Source organism: Marmota flaviventris, chromosome 18, assembly GCF_047511675.1.
Source record: "Marmota flaviventris isolate mMarFla1 chromosome 18, mMarFla1.hap1, whole genome shotgun sequence".
Classification (NCBI taxonomy): domain Eukaryota; kingdom Metazoa; phylum Chordata; class Mammalia; order Rodentia; family Sciuridae; genus Marmota; species Marmota flaviventris.
The window spans coordinates 54,601,112-54,628,144 of NC_092515.1; the positions used below are offsets into that span (position 1 = coordinate 54,601,112).

The 27,033-nt window shown below is 45.4% G+C and overlaps 1 protein-coding gene across 7 annotated transcripts in view; it reads left to right on the forward strand.

Annotated features, from left to right (window-relative positions):
* The first annotated feature begins 1,406 nt into the window (after window positions 1-1,406).
* Vat1l (vesicle amine transport 1 like) overlaps window positions 1,407-27,033 on the forward strand; it is a 144,433-nt gene continuing 118,806 nt past the window's right edge. For all 7 annotated transcript variants that reach the window (XM_027933223.2, XM_027933225.2, XM_027933227.2 and 4 more), the window contains exons 1-2: window positions 1,407-1,695; window positions 25,100-25,229. In XM_027933223.2, coding sequence (XP_027789024.2) covers window positions 1,463-1,695; window positions 25,100-25,229 — 363 coding nt within the window. In that variant the 5' untranslated portion in view covers window positions 1,407-1,462. The remainder of the gene's footprint in view (window positions 1,696-25,099; window positions 25,230-27,033) is intronic.

A 27,033-nucleotide genomic window follows, 5' to 3' on the forward strand; every position in this document is an offset into this window, starting at 1 on the left:
GGAAAGAGAGACATCAAATAAGCATACTTAGTTCTGGACTGGAGTGAGAGTTTATAATAAGGATACAGACCCATTTTGGGAGCTGGAGAGCATCCCAGAAAGAATGGATATTCTAGGTGGGAGTGAAGTAGGAGTTAACACCAGATGAAGGAGGTGAGACATACATTCCAGGCCAGGGGCACCACAGAGACAGAGCCCTTTGATGGGAGTGGATATAGTAACATAGAAGGCCAGGGCCTTTAAAGCAGAGAGGCACAGGGAGAACGGAGGGAGAAGAGGCTCTTAAGTTGTTAATATATTGCCTATTTGTTGTGTTCTCCCTGCCTTGTGCTCTAAGTTGAGCTCCTCAAAGGTAAGGATCAGGTATCCCTGAAATCGTATCTATCTGAGCACGTACAATGCAGAAGCAAAATTAAGTGTACCTATTTTGTGGATGGGGGTGTTGAGGCTCAGGAAGGATAGCAAAGTGCCAAAGATTCGAAGGTTGTTGGTTGCACAGCAACTAGAATATTTGTCAATCCCATTGCTTTCCTTAAACTGCCACAACGTAAATCACCCTCATTTTTTTTTAAATGAAAATACAAGTTTTTTTTTTTTTTTTTTTAAATGAGATCTTTTATCCAAAGGGGCCCAAGAGCAAACAACAAAACAAAACAAAAAGTCAGCTACGTGGGTGTTCCTGTTGGTTCTCTGGGGGTCAGAAGGAGAACAGGACTGTGTTCTGGTACGGAGTTCTTTACTGGAGCCTCTTTATTGTCCTGAAACGATGTAGGTGCTGAGAAATAGCCGTCACAAGGAAGCTCCTGGGGATGCCCTGGGAAGAGAGCATCCTGGCTGACCCTGGGGGCTCCGTCCATCCGGAGAGAAAAGACCCTGCATGGGACTCTTGAGGGCGGGGATTGGTACCTCTAGTTTCCTGCTTCCGGAACCTCGTTGTCCTTCCACTCAGAACCCACGGCCTGGGAAACAGCCCCGTTTCCCCGCTATCCCCGCCCGCCCCCGCAGATCGGTTGGAAAGCAGGCAACCTTGCCTTTGCCTGGCATCCTCCAGGCCCCGACATTCATCTCTGTCCATTTCAAGGCTTCCGAGCCTGCGCCGTATATAACCAAGTACTGGGCCCCAGGGGAGAGCTAGGCGGCCGCTCTAGGTGTGTTTCATCCACGAGTCTTGGGCAAATCCGTTATTAGGGCTTCGATCAAGAGCCTAATTTGCGACTGGTTCAGAAACCCAAGCCAGAGCTTCCTTTGGGCAGGGAAGGCCGGCGGCAGCGGGGGTGGGGCGGGCTGGGCGCGGCGCCTGCGAGGATTACGGTGGAGCTGTGGACCGCGGCGCCGCTCGCCTAGGCTGCAGCCATTGCGCCGCCAAGCATCCCACATTCAACAGGAGGAGCCCGCGGGAGAGGAACCCCGAGCACCCCGCGCCGCAGCCGCCGCAGCCCGTGCGCCCTGCGCCCCACGCGCCATGGCCAAGGAAGGCGTGGAGAAGGCGGAGGAGACGGAGCAAATGATCGAGAAGGAGCCAAGCAAGGAGCCTGCGGAGGGCGGCGGCGGCGATGGCTCTCATCGCCTCGGGGATGCTCAGGAGATGCGCGCTGTGGTGCTGGCCGGCTTCGGGGGGCTCAACAAGCTGCGGCTCTCCAGGAAGGCCATGCCCGAGCCGCAGGACGGCGAGCTCAAGATCCGCGTCAAAGCCTGGTCCAGTATCCGAGCCTTTCTCGCTCACTCGCTCTTTGCGCTAGGGGCTCCGGGAGGGTGTGGGAGAGCCTCGGCGGGGACGCTGCCCCGGGGAGCCTCTGCGGGCGTCCCCTTCGCGCTCGCGCCGGGCGGGCGCACAGAGCCTCCCCGAGGCTGGTGACCCGCCGATGCTGGCAGAGTGGGTGCCGAGGGTGGCATTCCTTCCCCGAGCCAGATATAAAGTGCCCGGGAGGATGGTGGAGTCAGCACCCTGGGTCTGGAAAAATGTGCCGCGGGAGTTCTCTGTCCTGTAGGACAGCTCAGCACAGGGGTGGGGATGCGAGGGGTTGATGGTAAACCTGGTTAAATATACTAATAATCGTGCGCTTACTGGGTGCCAGCCGCCGATTTTAGAGTTTTACATGTGCGATCCTATTTAATACTTCCTGGGACCGAACGAGTTGGGTACCGTCATCGTTTACCCTTCCTTACAGGTGAGAAAACCGCCGCTCAGAGCCAGCGATTTGCCCAAGACCACTCAGCCGCTACTAAGTGGCACGGCAGGGATTTGACATTCTTTTTAACCTCTGTGCTGTTGTCCTGATGAGGCTGAGTTGGGTGCAAGTCTCTTCCCACCCCACCCCCACCCCCCTGCGCACTTCCCTCCTTGTGGCCTGGTATGTGGAAAGGAACTGGGAAGCGAGACAGTTAGATACTTAGTGTCTAAACTGAATGAGGGATGGACGCCAGGGCTGAAGCCCACCCCTCCCCTTGCCCACACCCCTTGTGTTTCTCTAAGGGGGTAAAATCTTGATCAGTTTCCTTCCAACTCCTGCTCTCATCTCAGGAGGAGCCCAGCCCTCCAAGAGGCCCTCCATTCCCCATTCCTCCTGGGAAAACTTCCTGGACCGTGCCTGTTGAGATTAACAGCACTGTGTGTGTAAGCCCCTGTGGGTGAACGCACCGCGGGATCATTGCTCGGAGGTCTAGGAGGCTTACTGGGGAAGATCAGCGGACCCAACCCTGCAGCCGCCTGAAGCTTGTAAGTGGAACTGTTTTCTCAGAGATGAGCCTAGCCCTTCCCATAGCTGCCTTTTGAAGCCTCTAACACACACTGCTTCGAAAGCAGCAGCGCAGGTTTCCCAAGCAAGATCAGAAACCCCAAATTGGGACCTAATCAAGAGACAAAAAAAAATTGCAAAGATCTCCCTTCCCTTCTCCACTTGAGAGTAGAAGCAGGCATTATTTGCCAGCTTAGAAGCCAGCGGTGGGAGCAGTGGACTCTGATGTCTGGCTGGCTCCTCACATATCCTGCTGGTCTATTTTGACTCTGAACACCACTCTGAGGCCTCTCTGGGGAATTCAGGGTAAGAAAGAGGCTTTTGCAAATGGGGAGATCCTATCTGGTTCTTTTTGTTAACTCTTACAGAACCAAGTCAATCCATCCTAAAAGCAGTGCTTAATATCTTCCCTTTTCACCAACAAACACCCCATGTCTAGCACAGTGCCTGGCCCTCTGTCCTGAATGAGTTATCGTTAGGTGAATGGATGGAAGAGAGAGTGGAAGGGGGTTGTGGAGTCACCATTTTTCTTCACTTGCTGGTGAAAGATCTTCTGCCTAGCACAATTAAAACCAGACACTGATGACTCTCCCTTCTTAACCATGCCATAAAAATGTCATATGTATACACATACATGAATTTATATATATATATACACACACACACACACACATATATATATATACACACACACACACACATAAAACAATTACGTGTGTGTGTGTGTGTGTGTGTGTGTGTGTTTGTAATTTATGACTCTTCATCCAAAGAGTCTTCATTGAAGATTGTGTTCCAGGACTCCTATGTCAGAGTAGGTATGCTGTGGCTACTTTTTAAAGAAAAGAGTATCTGTAGTGCAAATCGGTCCTTGCGTTCAGTAGCCTTATACTAACTGCATAAATGCTTATAAAAACTGAAGCATTTTGAGATAATAAATGTCATAATGAAAGCCAAGAGATTGATTTTCAAGGCCAAACACAATCTGTTCTTCAGAGGAGCTGTACACATACCCCCCAATCCCCCACACAATGGAATCACTGCAGTCTCCCACCCCTGTTGTCCAGTTGTTCGGAAAGCCACCCAGCCAGGCATGGGGGTGCCCATGGAACAGAATTGCAAAGGACCCCGATTGATTTTTCTTTTGCCGAGCTGGAAGCAGAGCTAATCAGTTTTGCAAGAGAGGATTGGAATAGCTTGTGAAGATGGCTCTCTGGGCACTTCCTCCTCCACTGGGCTAGGATTGGCTGGCTCAAGATGCCCATTGATTGTAAGTTTTAGCCTTGAGATCCAGGATGACTCACTGGGTATTTTTATGAATCAACTGATGGCCTCATGGATGAAGGTCCCCTTTTATCTGCTCTCTATTTTTAATGAAAACCTTTTATCATAAATAGGATATGCTCTTTGCTTGGAACGAAAGCATAGTACATCTGAACCTGTATCAGACAGGCCTGGAATGAGGGCTTAAGTTGGATACGCTATAAATTTTGTGCAAATGGAAGAGAAGCAGCAGGAAGAAATACATATTTCATTTATCCTCTCATTGATGGACCAATGACAAAGTTATTTTTCCTATGTTGCAGAAGAATAAGTTGAGGTTTGGGGCTTTGGGGTAATTGCCAAAAATATCACCCAAGCAGTAGAGTTAGAATTTGAATCTGCCTCTTCTCAAAGCTCTGATGTTTTTCTTTTATTCCATTTAGCTTCCCTTGGTAGAAAAGTCACAAGAAGTGTGATTTGTCTGTCTGGACCTTTTGGCCTGTATGATTGCTTTCCCTCGTTTCTTCAATAAATTCAACTGTTTGTTGTTTTTAGGCATGGCTTAAAAGGGAAGGCTCTGGCTATTCCCAGAGTAAGATGGCTTTCTTAAATGCAATGCAAAATGTCACCACCGGGGGCAGTGGTGGGGGTCAGAGGGATAGTCTTCTGTCTAAAGAAGAGCAGTTTGATGGGACCCACTTCACCAATTATCCATCAAACAGTTCACACAGAAGGAGATGCCAGTGATCAAGTATCAAGAGTGTATGGCCTTTGAAGAAAGACCAACCTGGATATAAGTGTGGGCCTTGTGTCCTATCCATGTGACCTTGGTGGGTGTGTCTTGATGTCTTCAAGCTTCCTGGGCTTCCTCAGCACAGTGGGGATAAGATGAACCTTGCGGTGGCATTGAGAAGACAGATACACCATGAGTCAGCACTCAGTAAGCAGAGTTACGTCACTGTATCGTTGCCATCGGTGTTGTCATGTCTAGACCTCTGTGAGGTGCCTTTTGGTGATCAGACAACGTGGAGGCCCTCCTTTCATCATGTCTGTCCTATTGGTGATGCCCTGTCACATCAGTGGGCGGATGCCAGACTTCTTAGACCCGAGTCCTGGCTCTGCTGCCTGCTAACCAGATGCCATAGGTCTGACTCCTTGGAGGCAGAGCCTGACACAGGGATCGATTTTCGAGTAGTTTACTGAGCATTTTCGGGACAGTGGGGAGCAAGGAAAACAGGTTGGGGTGGAGGAGAGTGCTCAGCAGGGATGTGGTCTCAGGGGGACCCCGTCACAGAGGCAGTCCCACCTGGAAGTAAGGAGCAGGAAGCCCTGTATGTCATTGGCTAGGGACTGCTTCATGAGTGGGCAGGGGATCTCTCAAGCAGAGGTGGCTTATATTTGATGGAGCAAACTTCTCAAGGGAAGAGGACAGCTCTGAGCCATGAGCAGCCAACACTCCAGCAGTTGGGATCTGGGTGAGGCACGAACAACTCCTTCTGGTTGACGTTGCCCTGTTGCTTACTCCTCTGCACTTGAGCATCCTGGTCTATAAATAGAGACGATCATAGCGCCTCGTTCCTTAGTGTGTAAAGAAGCTTAAATGAGGCCCAGCATTAAGACCTTTATGATGCTGCCTGGCATGTAGCAAGGGGTGGATAAATGATAGCTATTATTATCTAAACTATTATTCTTGGTTGCCATAGATACCCCATATAGTTTATCACTGGAACTGGAACTCTTTTGAAAGTGAAAGGGGCACTATGAAAAAATTACTGTGGGGTTCCAGGAGCAAACTGGAGCTGCCCTGGACAAACTTGGGTGTGAGGGCCCCCAACTGAGAAGGATCAGATTTGCGCCCTTGCCGCTGTCAGTCTGATCAACAGAGGAGTGTCTCGTGGACAGGGGCTGGTAGGATTTGAGGCCAGCTCGGGGTCTCCAGGTTGGGCTGCAGGAATGTATTTAAGTGACCATTAACAAGCCTTGTCTAGTTGGTGGTACAAATTGGCTTGTGGTGGAAAGGCACTAATGGATTGGGGACATTTATTTTCCCAGAGTGATTTACGGTGAGAGGCCATATGAAACTGCTGGAAAGAGACCAACTGGATGAAAAATGGTTCCAGCAGTCCTGGCTCCATTGGCTGATCTGAAAATGGGCTGAGGGCGGCCGCACTAGAAGAAAGGCATCAGATTGGTGGGAGTCTAATATGTCACAAGGGGACAATCGACTGGAGATGGGGAAGGGACAGGCATTTACTTAGCAGTGGTTACACACCAGGAACTGAGTGGCCTGCATGACTCTTGGTTTCATTTCATCCTAATGGCATCTCGAGATCAGTATTACGTCTCCACTTGAAAGAGATGTGGAGAGACACATCAGGTCCACAGACTGCTGAGGGGAAGACCAGGGAGAAGCCAAGGCTGCCTTGTTCCCGGGTGCCTTACATTTGGGAGACAGGGGATCAGAAGACAAAGACACAAAAGGGCAAGAGAAAGGCAGAGGCAGATGATGAGAAGCAGCTAGCACAGAGAAGCAGACAGACCCTGAGATAGGCACACGAGATAAAATCAGGAACGCATTTGGCCAATTTCAAATAGAATGGATAAGATGAAAAAATTGCACACAGCCATCTTGCCTGTCCCCCAAAATGGTCATCATGTTTCTGCACCACATCCATTTTCCCTCTAGTTCTGAGGCATGGGATGCTTTGGGGACCCACCGAGGATGGAGTTGGTGTGACCCAGCATTAACCAGAATATTCATGCTCATCAGCATGGTAACCACTCCTTGGACCCCTCAAGATACTGGGGTGCCTTCCTCTGCCTCCTTTGCTTGACTGGGCCATAGCTACCCTGGCAACTCCACTGTGAGATGTCCCCGAACAACACTGCATTGAATTGTCACTAATTAGGTTGATGCAGTGAAATGTAGCCAGTGACATTCCCTGCGTTTATTCAAATAAGCACATGGAGTCCCTAAGGCTCAGTGGCACAGATCCCTGTAAAACTGAGAAATTGCTCAGAGAACCTCTCATACCCAAGCCAGGAGCCACTCTGACATGAATCCCTCTGTGTTGGGTACAGGTATTATGATTTGATGGGAAACAGTGACTCTGTGCTGAGTCCTATTTAAGCCTCCTTTGATGATGAGAAGATACAGCTGCCAGCTCAGAGTCTTTCTTATTTACTGAAGTTTTACCTTTTCTCATTAGCTGTATGCTTGCTGATGAGGGCTAGAGATGGTGACGTTTGCTCTCTACCCAATAAGGGAAGGGATTTCTTGCTTTCACTGCAATTCAAGGAGGCAAAGAAACCCAGAATCAGTGGGTCTTCTATCTCAGGTGAAAAAAATACACCTTTACCTCATATTCAAACTCACTGTTTAGACTTAGCCATCTTGCCCTCTTGAGACTTTTTGGATCTATCATTAAAGAAACTTCTATCTTTTCTCCTTTCTGTATCCCTTCTCCCTCTCTCTATATCTTTAAATATTTCTCTCTCCCTCCCAACTTTTCCATTATGCTGGTTAAAAAAAAAAAAAAATGTGACCAGCAAAGAATTCCCAATAACAGAAGCATTAATTGGTAAAATTTATAGTGGGTGAAAAAAATTGAGAAATTAAAATTTGTTGTCATAATATTTTATGTAGCATAGGATTCATCCAAGTAGGAATAACTTCAGTAAAATTAAAATGAAGTAAATTGCAGATAGCTCAACAATACCATTTAGAATATTTTGAACACTCATGTTGCCATGATTCTGATTTTTTTTTGTAGTTGTTGTATCTTCAGGATTAAAAAAAAAAATGGGGGGTGTCAAATTTACAGAATTAAAACTTATCTGGGATCTAGAGTAAGTACCTGAAGGAAGAACAGGCCTAAAGGTGGACATGTCCATTCAGAAAAGGTTCATTCATTCAGCCTTTAGAAAGGACACTCAAAGGTGGCCACCAGTCTGCTTTGGTAGGGAAGCAAGAGAGGGTGGGTAGAGAGCTGTCTGTTTTGGAGGGTGCTTGGGCTTCATTTTCATGGAGCCATGGGTTAGAATTTAGCTCTGCCCCTTAGACAAGTTGCTTAGCTTTCTAAGCCCTGTTTTACTTATAAAATGGAGATAAAACCCTGTAGAATCTGACATATTGTAGGTTCCCATCAGCAACAGCCAGATTTTAATGACCCAGGCACTAGTCGGAAGCCCTTGGCAGGTGGCTCTGGACAGGCAGAAGGAATGAGGACTGTGTCACACCCGCCCCACTCTCAGCTTGCAGTGTCTTTGCAGTGACAACGCCGAGTGTACACATCAGCTTTGTATCCGATCCTCACACCCCGTGAGGTGTGTGGCACAGGAATTATCACTCTCATTTCTAGGAGAGGAAACTGGGACTCAGAGATTAAGCAGAGATTGTGAGAAGCTGCAGTGATTTGGGTTTAGACCCTGACCCGAGCTCACTGCTGTGCCATCTTCAGCTAAGAGCACTTTCCGCTCACCTGGGGAATAATGTGGTAACGCCTACTTTTAAGAACTTTTATGAAGATGAGCTGAGCACCCGTGAAAGCCCCAAGAGGGTCCCGTGTAGTGAATGCTTAATTAAGTTCATTTTCCTTTCTAAGTCAGGTGACAAAAGACGGAACCAAGACTTGAAGTGGCATCTCCTGGTTCTGAGCCCAGCCGTTGTCCCATCAGTCTACCTTGACATCAGGGACTAGGGTGCTGTCTTCTGAATCTCATTCCCAGGATTGAGCATCTTCTTGGACTGATCTACTGTTGCCATCACACCAGCCCTCGACACACCCATCCATGGTGGGCACAGGGGTTTCTCTGACACCCGGGTATGTGTAGGTGCCACTCCAGCCTTGGGAGTTTGGCTCACTCCTATTTGAAGGGATCAAAATCCCATGACCTTTGGGCATATCACTGACCTTCAACCCTGACAACAGAGCTCACTCAGCCATAGAGAAGTAGCACCCCATTACCCCCAAGTTCTTGGATCTTCGCTTTTCTCAGATGGATCCTTTTCTGACATCTTGGCATTTGTCAGAGAAGAAAAAGTTTAATTAGAAGCAAGAAGAGACTCTTCATCATAGGAAAGGGCAGCAGGCATGTAATCTCAAATTAGTTTGATTCCTCTGTGTGTGATCTCATACAGGAAATCAGTTGAAGCCATACTATTAAAATAAGTGAATTTTTTGTTTGAAGGCCCTGGAGACAAAATAGATATGCCAGCGACAGGAGCCGTTTCATCTCAAATGTATTATTTTCTTCATAAGACTATGCACTTGGCCTCCTTCTTCAATCTCCTTTTGCCAGTGACCACAGTGCTGAGCCTCAGCACTGTCTGGGAGCCAGGGATATGCTGAAGAGTACTTACCCAGACAGAATCCCCTCTGTGAGCTAAAGCAATGGGTCCTTTTATTTATTTATTTTTTTATTTTTTGGTACTGGGGATTGACTCCAGGGGTGCTTAACCACTGAGCCACATCCCCAGCCTATTTTGTATTTTATTTAGAGACAGGATCTCATTGAGTTGCTTAGCCCCTCGCTTTTGCTGAGGCTGGCTTTGAACTCGTAATCCTCCTGTCTTACCTTTCAAAGCTGCTGGGATTAAAAGTGTGTGCCACCACGCCCGGGGTGGGTCTTCTTACTCTTGACTTCTCTAAATGACTGTGGTCCCCAGAGCTCAACACAGGATATTTATCTCCTATGCAAGAAATGATAATGGTTCATTTCTTGAACTGGTGCTGACTATACACCCAAACCATATGGGAGCTTCTTGGCTATAAAAGAGTTAATATTTGAGGTGAAACAGGCACGGATTCAAATCCTGGCTCTCATGGTTTTAGCATTCTGTATAATCTTGCGGGAATGATTTAGTTTTCTGAAACCTGAGTTTCCTCATCTGTCATGTGGGCATAATGATAATACCTCTGGGGTAAGTTTTTGTGTGAGGAGAAAAAAAAAAGGTAATGAACTCAAAGTGCCCAGCAATGATACTGACGTATGTAACATTGGTTGATGAATGAAGTCTCTGTCCCATACTCTGTGTCTGATAGATATTATTGTGGGGAGACGATGCTGAGGCATAGGACATTAGAGAGACCACCCATACTTGATAAAACTTTCTGAATGGAGTCCACTGTTCAGACTCCATGTCTCCCCCAAGGGTAAAATACCCTAACATCACAAGCATCATGGACAGGATGTGCTACCCCGTGGTGACATAGACAAGAAATCAAGATAATGCCTGCAGGAACAACAGAAAAAGTGAAGAGTGGAACCAGGATGTACTGTGCTCCTACTGTGTGCCTGGAACTAGACCAAGCTTAGAAGTCTTCCGGGGGAGACCGTTCATTGCTCCCTGCCTTCTCTCTCTCTCTCTCTTTAAATTTCAGCCATGCTAGCTATCATAACGCATTTGTCCCTGAACTTCTAGACTTTCCAACAACTTCCCTCTTAGCATCCCTCTGTCATCCTCTCTCTTCTTCTGGGTTAGCTCACACGCTCCTATGTGTGCCAAGGAGCTTCCTCCTTGGGACTGAGAAAGGCAGCGGCCTTTACCTCTGGTGGCCTCGTTTTAGCAAACCTCAGTGCAGAGACAAAACTTTGCTCCTAATTTCCATATTTCAAGGAAGGAATCGGATGGGTCCTTTGTGGATCACATCCCAGCTTCTGGAGCTTGCCCATTCCTCCCAAGGGAATGAAGAGCTGAGGTTGACCACATGTGTGTCTCCTGCCTCCCACCCTGGCCTGAGAGAGTAGAGGCATCATGATTGACAGCCCAATAGGAACAAAGGTAGGGGGGGGGGGTGTGTGTGTATGTGTGTGTGTCTGTGTGTGTCTGTGTGTGGAAGAAGGAGGGGCAGGTATTCTAAAACCAGTACAGGGCAGTGACCAGGAGATGGGACTGGTGATACACACACTGGACTGGTCACGGTGGGAGCCACCATAGGCAGACAGCTGGTGGTCTTGTACAGCAGAAAAAGTTCAGGATCAGCAGGGGTTGGAGAACAGAGCTCATTTCCTATCCTAGGATCTTACATTTCTCAGTGCCAAGTTATTGTATTTCATTAAATAACATAGGCACTATTTTAAATGTGGAGGCCATCGTCTTTTAGATCTCTGTGGTGATCTTGGAAATTCTGGAAACGTTATCACCAGTGGACTGTTGATGCTAAGCACGGTGCTTGGTTAACAGTAAGCACTCCATAAGTGTTCATAGGATGAGTAAGTACATTACCAGCTTTCTCCATATAGTGAATATGACCTTCCTGATCTAACAAGTGGCCATTCGAGTGAGAGTGACCTCAAGGTCCCCTCCCCATCTCAACAACTTTCTCCAACAAGACACCTCAACCTCTCTAGCATTTTTCCCCAGTAAGAAGCCACACTCTCCCAAGACCTCCAGCTTGCAGGTCTTTGAGTGAGTGAGCCCTTGGAAGAGCAAACACCAAGGAGCTGGCTTCCAGGTGGTCAGTCCCATTTCTTCTAACATAGCCATTCACCCGCAGCCAGACACTCCCTCTCTGTGCTGTGTAATAACTGCTTTCCCTCGGCTGGGAACATAGGTCTCTGATTCTCAAGATGTGCTGTAATTTTCTCCTTGTTGACATCTGGCTCCACCAAGTGCTGGAGGCCACGGCTCTCAGCAAAAACCCACTGTGCCTCTTCTGATGACTGTCATTCCAAGAACACTCGCCCCAGCACTCCCGCAAGGCTCCTACCTGGGGACCTTGGGTCTCTCCCGCTTGGATGCTACAACACAGTTTTAAAACCAACAGCATTTCCCTGACTCTGCCCCTGGCTTGTTTTGTGAGCATCGGGCCCCCAACCTCCCTCCAGCACCTCCAGAGAGTGGGAGGCAATTCTGAGGGCATGTTCACAGGTCTTCAGAAACACAGGCTTCTGGTTCCCATTGATTCTGAGCCTTTCCTCTTGCCCTGTTCTCTACTCAGGATGGAGTCAGACTCCACCTGTCTGAGGTGGATTTAAGGATGTTCTTATCACCAACTTATATCATTATTAGCATCATAATAGCCCTAGCAAGTATGCCTTGGGTATATAAGGGTTCCAAACACATCCTTACGAGAACCGACAGATGAAGACATGGGATCAGACAGGTAGGAGGACTTAAGATCACACAGCTAAATATGTAACAATGAATCCCACCATTATGTGCAATTATAATGGACCAATAAAAAGTATGGGAAAAAAAGATCACATAGCTAATAAGACAGAGAGCTGGGATTTGAGTCAGAGTGTGTCTTCCCAGCAGTGGCTACACCTTCATTAAAAAAAAATTGGGGGGGCTGGGGATGTGGCTCAAGCGGTAGCTCGCTTGCCTGGCATACGTGCGGCCCGGGTTCGATCCTCAGCACCACATACAAAGATGTTGTGTCCGCCGAAAACTAAAAAATAAATATTAAAAAATTCTCTCTCTCTTAAAAAAATTTTTTTTAATATATCTTTTCACTGTCCTGTCCTAGACACAAACCCCTGGAGTGGGAAGATAGCCTGAGAGATGGCAAATATTACATTCAATAATTTAATTTCTCACCGTACATGCACACAATACCATTTACCCAGAAGGCAGAGGAAGGAGGATCACAAGTTTCAAGTCCAGCCTGAATAGTTTAGCAAGGTTCTGTCTCAATTAAAAAACAAAAAGGACTGGGGATGTAATTCAATGGTAACGCACCCCTGGATTCAATCCCCAGTTCCTAGTGGGGAAAGTATCAGAATCTGATTTTTTTTTTTTATGTTGCCATAGACTTCTTCACCCAAGCTTATGTTCTTAAACCTACTCTCCCCTTTGGGTGGGTTCCATTTTCCTAGGAGACTTGGTTGCTCTTCATGCACACACATGTGTGGTAGGCAGCTCCCGGCCCAGGTGGTATGAGTCCCGTGATCCCCAGGAACTCTGATGAGACCTTCAGCAGTGCACATGCCATAGCCCTTTCTCTTCCCAGCACAGTCACACTTCATCTTTGAACAGGGATCTATCGATTTATAGACATTCTTTTTTAAAAAAAGAAGGAACCCATGTCTAGGATCAGAAAAAAAAATTGCTTTTCATTTATGTATGCTGTGCCTAATTCAATCAGCGAATGGGGAGCTATTAAACCCACTATTCCTATGATTGGTGGGAATAATTTTGCAGTTGGAGTCTCTTTAACATCCCAGCTAAATTCACCAGCATTGTTCAAACTGGGGACCTCTGGCTCAAAGTCGTGCAGTCAGAACTGGGGATGTATCACACAGCCATTGAGATATCCACCTTCCTGAGATGGTCTTTTCAGGTTCAAGGACCTTCTCTGTCTGATCATAGAGGAACAATAGTCAGGGCCTTTGGAACTTCTACTTCATAGGAAATAAATAGCAAAGGCATTTGTCACGCTGCAGTCCTCTTTGAGACTCTGTCTCTGTCCTCAGCTAACAACACTTAAGCCAACAATACTTCTCTCCTTTCCTGCACTCTTAGGACAATGGTGTTTCTTGTTCTTGGTCTTTTTTCCTCTTATTTCCCTAAGGTAGCTGGACCTGTTCACTCTGGAGGAGAAATCCAACTTCTGCATTTTTTGAAAAGTACCGTCAAACCGTGGAGTCTTTAGAAGACATAAAAGCTGGGTCCCTGAGTGCTAGAGAGAATTTCTTAAATATGTTTTCCTACATTCATCCCTCCAGACTTTCTCTCCTGCTCTCCTCAAGCTCTCCCAGACTTTCAAATCTTGTATCTTTGTTTACCTTTCACATTTATTTCTTACCTTCCAGGAGTAAATCTTTGCTTTTTCCAAAGCACAGCAATCAAGCAGCTCTGTGACCTTCTCAGTTCTCTTCCCATTACCCCAGTGCACACGATGCTGCCAGCCCCGTGTGGCTGAGAGAAAATCCCTCTAGGAAGGCAAAGGAAGGGGAGCGCTCAGTCACTCCTAGGCGTTTTCCTATGTGCTTCTCCAGCAGAGGAATCATTGTTTGCCGGCCCCTCTGTGCCCTGACAAGCATGGAATGGGTGTCTAGTGGTGCTTCTAATCAAGAGGGAAGACAGTAGGAGTGATTCTGCTACTGTCACCTTCTTAGGCTAATTCAGTTAGATACCAATTGGCCAAAAATTAAAGTTTAGATCCTTAGTGACACTAACCCACTACCAGCATTCAGTACCCACACGTGGCCAGTGGCTGCCATATTGGATGCATGCTGAACATTTCCATCATCACAAAATGTTCCATTGCACATTGTTGTAATCTTCACCACCCCACTTTTCTCCTATAGAAACAACTGTTTTACTAACCATTATTTTTTATCAACTGCAATGTCTTAGGAAATAACATTCACATTATAGCAAAAATGGACTGTTTCTCCATGATGATCCTGCCCTCTCTGTGGCTGAAGGGAAAAATCAAGCTGTGGTCACTCTGTACTGTCTTTCCTCCTCCATGGTGAGGTGGGTGGGCTGGAGCTGGAGAGGTCAGAGAATGGGAGCAAAGGACACACTTGTTCCTAGGGAATTCTTTCCTGATCACAGTAAAGTGACTTAGTAACTACTGTCTCTGTGCTAGCTCTGACCCTTAAATGGCCTCCTCTTGTGGAACTGTCTTAATGTGTAATCATTTATTTGCTGATCTCTGAACTCTGGGAAGCACAGATGTCATCGTCTCTTTTGTAACATCACTGCCCAACCAAGCCCCCAAACACAGAGGGTCTGTTGAATTTAAGTCGGATGAGATTGCATGTTCTGTGCAGCCAGTCACTGCCAAGTGCCCATTTGAAATCAATGCCTTGGTCACCATGAACTTGGAGCGTAGAGATGCTAACCTTGTCAGGAGCCAGCAAAGGTTGGTTTTGGCATCAGGGAGAGCTTGTGTTGGACCTGCCTGTACTAGGCTTTTCTGTTTCTGTTGAAAACTGACTCTAGATGTTCATATTCTGCATACGTCTACTTGGCTATTTCGTTCTGGGTTGGAAATACTACTGAAGTGTGTCTTGAATATTAATTTGGACATAAGATCTGAATATATTTCCTTTCTCAGACACAGTAGCAACAGAGGATTTGTACAACCATTTCCCAAACTATATTACCCTCATTATCACTGCATCTGTTATGGAGAAAGGGATTTGGGTGGGGGCAACAACAGCAGTATTTACTTAGTAAGTAAAGATTATGAGGAAGCGTCAAATGCATCAGAGAATTTCCTGTGTCTTACATGGATGCAAGATTATTTTTATTTAAATGTAGTGGCTAGGGAGGGTGTGCAGGGTTAGGAGGAAACCAGTGTCAAGAGCCACAGACCAGCAATGGGCAGAAGGGGGTCAGGGCACCCTTAACACATTCTTTCTGCCCTGGGATGGAACTGGATGACTTCTCTATCCTGCCATCCATCCAGGGCACTGTCTGTCTTCAAATAAGATGCTGTATGAGATTTGCACATAAGGTACTTTTGGTTTGGACCCTGAGTGTTTTCCTTTCAAAGCAGATTGTTCTGTAGACTTGAGATAACAAAACGGGTGCTCGAACAAACCAACAAAGAGAAAGCAAAACTTGTGAACGTATTTTCTGAGATCAATCAATGCCTATTTCCATAGGCATTTTCAAGGTATCAGTTGAGATTAAGAAACAGAAACAGAAGCTACGGTTCTCAGGATATGAGGAAATGGATCAACTTCGGCTTCTCTGACCCCATATGGATTGGAGTCAAGTGCTTTGATGAACATATTATCCGCAAGACAAGAGCAGAATGAAGAAGGGCTCCCCTTATTTTTCCACTGCTTTTGCTTTGTCAAAGCCTCACATTGGATCTGTTTGGTTCATCCCAGAGCTGGCAGAAGCTGTCACGAATGCCGGGGTCATTAATGCCCACCAGCAGGAGGCTGGTGAAAGCTTCCCATTTGGAATTTGAGTGTGTTTTCCCTGATGCCCACATCTCCCCCAGAGTACTGTGACCTCAACTTTCCCCAAACATGTAAAAAACCCGAACTGCTGGTTTTCATATGTCTTTTCCCCAACAGTATGCCAATCCTGCAGGCATTCTGGTAATTCATCCACCTGCTAACGTTTTCTATTTTCTTTTTCCTTAGTCCCTTTCTTGATTCCTTGAACTCTTCCTCCATTTCTCTTTCATTCTTTCATGTCTCTCTTTAAAGATCTCATGGTCTTCTTTGACTTCATACCATTTGTTGTAAGAAACACTCGATCTTTCCTCCTCAGGGACCACCATGCAAAGGAACCCATAAATGTTCACTGTGAGTGACAAATACCTGTAGCCATGAAGGAATAAAACCCCCAAAAGGGAAATCACACCACCACTCTTGTAGCAGGTGGTGGATATACCACCCAGAGTGTTATCTTAGGACCTCTGTGCTTATTCTTCCAGTTACTAGGAGTGATGGCTATTGACAGCTCACCCCCTACCCCCTCCTGAGGAGTTGCCTTCTGCTTCAGGTTGCCTCCTTGCCCCAAACTGCATCCCCTCCCTGGGTGCAGCCTCAACCCATCACTAGTTGATGGAGGGGTGCTAGTGCCCTTGCTTTGATTCAGAATCACTCAAGGGGCCATACTAGCCCAGGAAGTTTCCATGGATGAGCTGAAACCTCTTCATATCAGAAACTTCTATCTCTGTGTAGTCCAGCCTCCCTCCCGCTGATCTAGATACTGCTTCCTAGAACAGTCCCTATCAGACCGGCATGCAGATCAGACTTTGTGTCTGTTTCCCAGGGAACCTGACCTTTAATGCCTTCTTTGTGTGATGATGTGATGAAGAAGAAGATGATGATAATGATGGTGATGATGATGATGCCAGCAGCTTATACTTCTGAGCACCTACTGTATGCAAGTTACTCTGCATCCAACATATATTTTCCTCTTCAATCTGTGCCAACATCCCTAGGATTTTTTTGAGATGGAAAACACTGAGGCAGAAGGAGTTCAAACACCCCACTTGAGAAGGAGCCAAAAACCCAAAGCTAAGGAGTAAACTTAGCTCTGATGGTTGCACAGGACCAGTAGGACTATTCTTTTGGAAACTTTCTGGAGGTTAATGTTTTGACTTCGTGGTTCTATTGTATCTTAGCCACAATTTGTGGTCACCCAGGTACCACTTTGACCCATGATTGAACTCTTCACATCATGCTATAATCACCTTTTATGGTTTTGCTTTCCTGTGAGAATTTCAAATTTGTTAATCTGGGGTATTCAGTACCTAGGATACCGCTTGGTACACAGTAGGTGCTTGTTAGGGTCTGTAAACAAGTCTGGATGGCGCCTGGCATTTTGCCAGAGGGAGTGGTTAATGTTAAAGTCTGTAAACAAGTCTGAATGGTGCCTGGCATTTTGCCAGAGGGAGTGGTTTGTGAAGTAACGCCAGCGAGCCATTAAGTGTAGAGATTTCTTATTGGTTGACTGCTGTATCTAGTTTATGGTAATTAAGATAAGCTGTGTGGAATGTATATATACACCCCTCCTGTCCTACAATAAATGGCTCCTACTCCTGCTATATCAATCTACACAAGTTGTTCGTCACCCCCCGGTTATTTTGCGGCAGGTGCTCAATGTGCTAGTTAAGTACAGAGGTGTGCCTGGTGTGGATATGAGAGGTCCCCTAAAGCTCCTGTGTTGTGCAGGAATATTCAGAGGTGAAATTGTTAGATCGTGTGAGCTGTAACCTAAGCAGTAACCTGGTTTCGATGGACTAACTGGGTGGGAACTGTAGGTAGGTAAGGCATGGCTGGAGGAAAGAGCCCACTGGTGGAGTATTCTGGAAGAATTCATCTTCCTTGTGGCCCCTTCCCCTCTCCCTCTCACTGCCTCCTGCTTACCATGAATCACAGAGGAGCACTCCTCCACCAGGCCTGTCTGCCATGATGTTCTGTCTCATCTTGGCTCCAGAGCAATGGATTCAGCCTACCATGAACTGAATCTCTGAAACTCTTGGCCCCAAATAAGCTTTTCCTCCTCCAAGTTGTCCTTGACAGGTATTTTGGTCACAGTGATGAAAAACTGACTAAAAGAAGGTCTCATTTATGTAACTTGGGATACTTAGTGATGCTCTTTCAACAGGAAAGCAAAGTTCAGTAGCAGAGTACGATATTCAAGAGCACAGATGCTAAATCCACATTGCTTACGTTGACATAGTGACTTTGCAAACCTAGATGTGCCTTGGTTTTGTTCTCGGTAAAGTAAGGATAGTATTGTTTGCCTCTTAGCATTGTTTACGGGTGGCATAAAAATTAAATGATATGCACATAAAACACTTAGCCTCATGCATGATACATACTGGTTGTAGAGGACCACTAGGGCTCTTCTTTTGTAAACACCTCGTAAATATCATACATTCAGTTACTAGCCACAAATCAATTCCTTTTATCCTAATGCTCCATCATTAGGAAGACCGGTATGGGGTTTTTCAGATTTCTTCTAGCTTCTTGGGGCCCCTCCAAAAGTCGCAAGGTCCTGTGGAAGAGCCCATTCAGGAAGGATCGAACCCTTCCTGAACATTTCTCTTCATGGGAAAAGCTGACATTGGGCCAGTAGTGGTCCTTCATGACCTCTATGGCAATGAGAATATGCCTAAGCTCAAAGAGATGCTCAGATCTGGGGTCGGGAAATGCACATTTAGGAAAAACAACATGCCCACACCACCATGAGGATCCTGACAGGCATCCAAAAGGTGATTGTTTCCAAGGCTCAAGGGGAAGCTCCTCTGCTTGGAAATTACTACTATGGAGGGCGGGAATTGATTGTCCTGACCCATCAAGAGTCAGGCCTCAGGGTCTTTACTGAGTACTTATTATTTATTTCACATGCATTCAACATGTCTTGGAGGTTATTTCATAGAATCATAAGAGCTCATGATTTGAAGAAATTTCAGATGTCAGCTAGCCTTATATTTTATATTTCCTCCATGACAACTTCTATAGAATTCATAAAACCCACTTAGGAACCAGGAATGTGACAGCCAGTCCAGTATTTTTATCAGCACTTTGGACGCAGAAGTCAATGGCATGATAACCACATTTTCAGAGGATACAAATCCAAGAGGCAGAATCAACTTTTTGGATGAAAGAATTAGGATCCAAGAAATAGAAGGACAAATTAGAATGATGAATCTAACCTAATAAGACTACAGTTAACAAGATAAATATCCTCTTCTGGACTAGGACCAAAATGTTCAATTGCCCTCAAAGACAATGAGAGAGCTTTTCATTTTCATTTTTATATCTATCTAATGATCATCTATTAATATTCACCCTATCTTCTTCTAAAAAGGGCTTGAATTAGCTTAAGAAGAAATGATAGACCAGCTGGTCACCAAGCAGGGCCCCAGATCAACAGCCTCAGCATCACCTAGAAACTTTTTAGAAATGTAACACCTGGGACATCACCTCAGACCTCGAGTCAGGACTTGGAGGGAGAGCCCTACAATCTGGATTTTGACTGTAATCCCAGCAGCTCAGGAGGTTGAGGTAGGAAGATGAAAAGTTCAAAGCCAGCCTCAGCAAAAATGAGGAGCTAAGCAAGTCAGTGAGACTCTGTCTCTAAATAAAATACAAAATAGGGCTGGGGATGTGGCTCACTGGTTAAGTGCCCCTGAGTTCAATCCTCAGTACCCACCCTGCAAAAATAAGCCTTTTGGGGGAATTCTTGTGCACAGTAAGTTTTGAAAACCACTGTAAGAGGTTGTCAGATATTTAAATAGAAAATTCCAGAGAATTCAGAAGTTGCAGTGACAATTGAGCAAGCAGTAAGATGACAGAACCAATGTCATCACAGAACAAATTTGTCAACACAAATTTGGCGCTGAGCATTCAAACAGCTAACACAAAGAAAAATTCATAACAGCGTATACACAAGACCAGGCCTGAAAGCTTCCTACAGCCAGCCTTTGTGCTGAGATTTGGGGAAAAATTCCCTCTGTCTTCATAAAGAAGTGAACACACATCATAACACATGGTATGCTCAGCTGTATCCCTGCAGTAGTAAAAAATGGCTTAGGAAGGTTGTTTCTCTGTAATCTGCATCTTAATTGGGCCTATGATGGGCCAAGATGGGATTTCTATTGAGAATAAGATCAACATGTATTTGGGGTGCTCTGTTGATCTGTGTCCATAAACAAGTAAGTTAAAGGAAAAGGGGGATTTTTATCATTGTGGGTTTTTTGTTTGTTTTTTTGTTTTGTTGTTATTTTGGTGGTTCTGGGGATTGAACCTAGGGCCTTGTGCATGTGAGGCAAGCACCCTACCAACTGAGCTATATCCCCATCTGGGGATATGGTCTGACAGTGTTTGGATCCCTATGGTCAGAGCTGAGGTTACTGACACCCTGACGAAAGAATAGAATAGAAAGAATCCCACAATTCTTTCCTGTGGGCAATCCCTGCCTTCCTTTCACCAGAATAAAAGAAAGGGACCTTCCCCATGGCCACCTGTCTCTTCTTTGGTAATCTCCTCCTTTGGATCAATTTTTATTTCAAGTTGGAATATTAATGAACTGTAGCTGGACTGCTTGGTATGTCATTCACTTATGCTATCTTTAAAGAAATAATTTGTGTCTTCATTTGAGATTATTTGCATATAAAATTTCACATATCTCAAATGACAAGTTTGGGGCAAAAAATACACGTCAGAGTACTATGATTTATAAATCATAGATAGAGATAAGGGAATGACAGCCCAGGGGTCAGAAACACGAGCTGACAGTCATGCAGCCATGGCTCATCTTCTCAGTTCTGGTACCTACTCTGTGATCTTGGGCAAGGTGGAGGTGAAAATGGTCCACATTTGGCATCTGACGTGCAGCGTGGTCATGGTGGGAGCAGTGCTTGTTGACTTTGGCAGAACACAAAATGAGAACATTGAACTTCTTTCATGAGACATCACAGGTGATATCCCTCCCTTAACAAAAAGTACAAAGTACAAAGTGAGGATGCTGTGGCTAGATTTTGGCTCCTGCACGGAGTCTGAGCATCCGATTCAGACCCTGACATCCCTCCCTCTCTGCACTTTGGTTCTGATAATGTTATAAGCAGAACCCATAGAATAAAGGACCATCAAGCAAACAGCGCAGAGCACAGGGAGGGCTTCAGAAACTTTGCCACGGTCCTAGCTGATGGGCAGCAGAACAGAGGCTGAAACCCATGCCCCTACATCACATTCGTTCACCGGTTTTTCTTGATCTTCTTGCCCCTGCCTCTTAAAATTTTTGAATTTAGTAACATTTGATTTACCTCCATTTGAGATTTCACCGTGTCCTGGAATGCACAATAATAAGGATCTGAAGACTCTGACTCAAGTTTCAGCTTTGTCACATACTAATTGTGCTGCCTTTAGCAAGTCACTCATCTTCTGTGGGTCTTAGTGTTCATGCCTTAATGCGAACAATAACATCTGCACTTGTTGCTTTTCTGGAGTCATTACAAAGTTTAATGAGGTTTGTATGAAAGCTTCTTGTAAGCTGTGCTGTTCTATGCAAATGTGAGAAAGTTTTATTTATTAGGAGGACTGTCCCCCCATTTCCCTGTGTCTTCTGCCACATGCCTGCAGATTCCTCCTCCTTTTCAGAATCCTCCCCCTCCCCAAGGGTCCTTTTCTCAAATTTTTGCCTTTACTCCTTCAGTATGCTTCATCTCAATAATAACTCTTTATACATAGCCTCTGACTAATAATGTAACAGAAGAAGAAAAATAAAAAAGTCTTATTAATTAAAATTATACCAATCTTTGAGAAATATGGAATCACCTAGCAGAACATTATGCCAAGTACTATCCGATGCTATTTTGTTTGCATTGATCTCAAATGTTCAAGAGTTGTATACAAATTAAGCAAGAGAGGTGTCTGAAGATTACCCCCACATGCTCCTGAGTCACTAGATGTAGTCATGGCCACCCCCGGAAGTTTGCAGCTAAAATTCAAATTATCTTAGCGAATACTGGAAACTGTAACTGTGGAGGTGGAGAGCTTGACAGACTCCTGTGTTTTTCTGTTGTGGTGGAAAAATGAACCATTTGATCCAAGTGTAAGCCCATAGGCTTTGTTGTCTGTGTGACCTTGGCTTAATATTGCTAAACAATGTTACTTATTTTGTTTGGAAAAAAAAAAAAGTTAAAAATGTCCCAATGGAGTATTGGAGGTAATTGAATTATGGTACTTTGGTTTATTTCTTCTAATCCATGCAAAGAGATTCCATTGTAAAGACACATGTAATAAAAGGAGACAGAGGGCAGGAGGCACAATGGAGATGGCCTCACCCATTCTAGGTCACTTTCCCATTCTAGGTCACTCCACAGTGGAAGTTGGCCAGTTGTCCCCCATACAGCTGCAGGGTGGACTTTGACCTCTTGTGTTTTTTCCTTTCGTTTAGTTTCTCCGCCTACTGGCTTTGGCCCTTAGGTTTCCCCAATGCTCAGGTCAGCTAAGTCCCTCCAGTTCAATTCTGTCATTCAACATCCTTTGTGTGACTAAGTTGTTCTCTTGCTGTGCATTTCTCCATTCATAGCTTTAGAGAGATCACCCAGTTCTGGGACCAGTAGAAGATTGTTGTGTAGGGGGTCAAGGTTACACTGTGCTTGAGTTCAGATCCTGACCTGTGCATTTTCTGAAGATGTGACCTTAAGCACATCTTAAGATGAAGGTTGCTTCATCTGTGTCTTGGGCTTCCTCATCTGAAAAATGGGTTCGCTGATTCAGAATTCACAGGAGTATTATTGATTCATAAATAACAAAAGTAAAGTACTGGGCACAGTTCCTGCCACAAATTAACCCTTCAGCAAATGCCAGCTGTAGTAAGGAGAAAGGCACCTGATGGGGGTCTGATACAACCTTACCAATCATTCGCCTCCTTCCTTTGTGTTGAAGCAGATGGCACTGTCCCATCCCCATCTCTCAGAATACGCCTGTTTCCTAAAAATAGGTGGCATTCACCAAGATCTGGTGGAGCTGCCCAACACTTGATCAAGGCCACAGGAAGCCACAGACTTCTATCAAGTTAGCCTTAGGCCTCTTCCATGAGACTAAGTGGCTGGCTCTCTGTTTCCAGCCACCAGAAGCAGCTCATGCTGATGGTGTTAAAAGGCCCAACTGGGCAGCGTGATGCCCTAGGATGAAGCCTTCTCCAGGGGAGGCCATATTTGCAGACCTGTGAAGTGATTTCTTCTGACATTTCCACATCAGGAGGGGAAGCCCCAAGATTTCACATGAAGGAAAAAACAGGGAGCTAAAGTAGGCGTGGGATGAGATGGAGTGTTTGCTTTGGGCCATAGAAATTCCTTGGGTTGTTCTGCAGTGATGCTTTATAGAAAGGGGCCGGTTCACAGCACTGTGGGTGACAGGTAGCCAAAGGCTTTCCAACTCGGAAAGGGTTTCCAGCCGTTTTTAACAGGACTCTTCCTCAGGCCTCACACAGCTCCTGCCTCCTTCAGGGCTGCTGTGCATCTGAAGGCTCCCACTGTGCACCCTGACTGTGCGGGGCTACATGCGTCCCTCCCTTCTTTTTCACAGCCCCAGAAGCAGGGGCTGCCACACCCTCATTTTATAGATGGGAAGCTTAAGCACAGGGAGGCTGAGCCGCTTTCCCAAGGTCAGAGTCACGTGGGTTGAAGTGGTCGAGTCGAGTTGGGAATTGTACTCTGTTCTTCCAGGTTGTTTATTAGAGAATGTTTTGGTGCATAAATGACCTAAATAACTGTTTGCCACCATAGTAGGACCTTTGCAAGTCCACACGTGCATTTCAGAAATATATATGTGACAAAGGAATTCGTGTTTAACCTGGGAGTGCAAAGTTTTGAATATGGATGGCGAAGTTACTTAGGTATCAACTTTACTGATTATTCAGGGCCCATTGCTGCTTTCAAGGGGGCACCCTTAGGAGAGGCGCCAGCTAAGGCAGCCTGTGAAACTTGCCAATTCACTCTCAGCAAGACCTTGAGACAGTGGTGGCTTTGAACCCACCCTTAAAGCCATCCTTCCTGCCTTTATCCATTCTGTGCAGATGAGATCAGTGAGCAAGGACAGGTAGGTAGGATTGGATGCTTTCCTCCCGAGAGGACAGGGAAGAAAGGAGCAAGATAGGCTTAAAAGTTACGGTCGCCTCACTTGGAAGGGAACCTGTGGCCAGATGCTGATGAGCCCTGGCTTGCACTGAAGAGTTTGGTTTCTCTAACCCAAGTCTTTCTCAGATGGAGGCTTATGAAAATAAGAAGCACATTAGAACCATATCTGTTGGAAAAATGCAAGTTGGATGGGACGTGTTCCCCCATGTGACTAGCAAGTAGGTGCTAAGTGCAATCCCCAATAGTAGTTCTAGAAAATAAAATCATTGGTAGCATCATTGGAATCCAGTATCAAGGATCAAGATATGTTGGAATCGATCTATCAAAGATGACTTTGATATATTTAATAACTTCCTTATTTCAAAAGTACTGTTAATAGAAAATACCTGATAACATCTCTCCTCCAGAGGAAGCTTGGATTTTTGAAACAGACACTTCAGTCTTCCCGCATCCATTGGGACACGCCTTGATCTCTCCTCTTTGAGTCTCTCTCCTGCCCAGAATGGAGTGCAGCCTCCTGACGGCTCACAGGCACCATCCTGTTTCTGCACAGCGCTGGCCTGTGTTGTGCCGTGAGGGAGGAGAGATGCCTGGTTATTTTGAGGCCTTTTAAAATTAGGTCTCCTTTCTCTTTCTCTCTTACTCAGATTGGCTGGTGGCCATGGTGCCTGGCCCCTGTCCACGTGTCTGTCTGTAAACAGTTGCTAGTACATTTTTTACCCTTGATCAAGTGCTCGGGTGTCTAATGACCAGGCTAGTCGATATGTGTTTTTAAAAATAAGAGTTAACAGACTCCAAGGGAGAACAAAGGGGCTCTTTTGAATTAGGAATGGCAGCTGTTTTCACCGTCAGAAAAAGCTACTTCTCTGTGTAGAGATAATTGAATTTTGTATTATTAGTGACATTTACATAGTGGCATTACTATGAGGGATGCTTTGGCGGGAAGGAAGGAAGGAAGGAAGGGAGGGAGGGAGGGAAGGTGGGGAGAGAGGAAGAAAAGAAAGCCAGGCTGGTGCTGGGTTTTGGTGGCTTGATTAATCTCATTTTGCATTTCTCTCTTTTCACGTTTGCTGTTTGCAGTGGTTTGAACTTCATTGACTTGATGGTGCGACAAGGGAATATTGACAACCCTCCCAAGACTCCCCTGGTGCCCGGATTCGAGTGTTCTGGGATAGTTGAAGCTCTGGGAGACAGCGTGAAGGGATACGAGGTATTGTTTTGACGCTGCCTTAAAGAGTCATCTCCCTCTGGAATCCAGGGAGATTAGGCGGAAACATGCTTGGAGTCATTAGGGCCTGGTGTTATTCTCGTCATCTTATTATTTGGTTTTATTAACAACGCTTGTAGCGATAGGACTTTCCAAAGACCTCATGCCTCCCTCATGTACTATTTTGGTTGCTTCTAGCAGTAATTTGGATAAGTGAGCAGCATGAATCTCCTCTTCCCCTTTATTCATGTAATGCAGCTATTAAATCAGTGTCTGGACTTGGATTAGCTAAGGGGCATGGCTCCTTGCCCCACCTGCCATTTACCATTACCTTGGGCTCAAAATTACAAAGCACAAACATTCTGGAGGGGGGGGGGATAACCTCTGAATTTTATAATTTGGTTCCTTTAAATATTTATTCAACATATACATTTATCATTTATAAATCCTTAACTACTATGGGAGTAAGGGAAGTAACATTTTGGAATGAAGAGATCTTAAGTCAAAGAGTAGGGGTGCTTGACAATGAGACAGAGTTGGCCATGGATTGATGGCTTCTGAGGAGGACAGTGGGTAAAAAAGGTTTATTGTTATGTTATTCTGACCACTTTTGTTTATGTTCAAAATTTCCCATAATAAAACTTTTTTTTAAAATTTGTGAAAAATGCATGACCCTCTCTACCATTATGCAAAGCAAATAGAATAAGGTCTATACAAACTAAACACTATGGACACATAACTTGCCTAAACTTATAATATTTTGGAGTCAGAAAAATCAATGCAAATCAAGAACAAGAGCGCTCAGTCATAACTAAGTCTTCCCAGGGGAGATGGAAGGGATCTCATACCTGAGAACCCACCAGAACCAGAGCCATAGAGAAGTTATCTTGTAGAACCCTGCAAGGTAAAGGTCATTATTACCCCTGAGGGTCAGAAAGGTTCAGTAATTTCCTGCGAGATCAGAAGGGCAGCGAGTGGCGGTAGAACCTGGATTTGTCACCAGAGCCTTTTTACATGCCTAGAATTTCAGTCTTGACCCCAACCCCCAAGAGCTGCAGCACTAAATATGAGAAAGAACTGAAGGCGCATCCTATAAAGTCCATTGCCAGGGTACCCTTCAGGTGGATTGGAGTCTGCTTCTCAGTCTCAGAGCATCTGAGCCTCATTGTATTCTGAAAATATTAATATGCCTCAAATTCATTATAATGAATGTCCAGAAATCTCATCCCGCTTATCACTTTTCTGGTCAATGGCTTCCAGATAATACAGTAGAAAAATACTGAGAAAGAAGAAAATGAGTTTTTTTTTCTTTCTCTCTCTCTTTTTCACATGACTTTTACATTTTCTGTCCCCAGGTAAGCAGTATAACCAGAGACACACTATCTCTCCCTGAAAGAACTGCCTTAGGAGATTATCTGTTCTTAACTCCTACACATGACCTAGAAGGAAATCCCTTCCTACTCACTCTATTAGTCCTTGAAGAAATAACCACGGAATAAATAACCGGTGATCTCAGAAGAAAACAGCGAACAGGGGCGTTATTAGACTTGGTGTAGAGGGCTAACTTACCATACTTGTTGATGTCTATTTTTCCTTTAAATATGATTTATCTGCTCATTAGCCCTGGGATTCTTACTATCAAATGCACCCCCGAACTCTCTTCACCAATGCGGTTTTTTTTTGCTCAGAAATAAATAAAAGAAGCCGCCTCCACATTCCCAGTTAGAGGGTGATGTGGGAGAAAGCTGCACTAATACCCGCTGTGTAATTTCAAGATTTGCAATCATGCTGGGGATGGAGTTCCAGG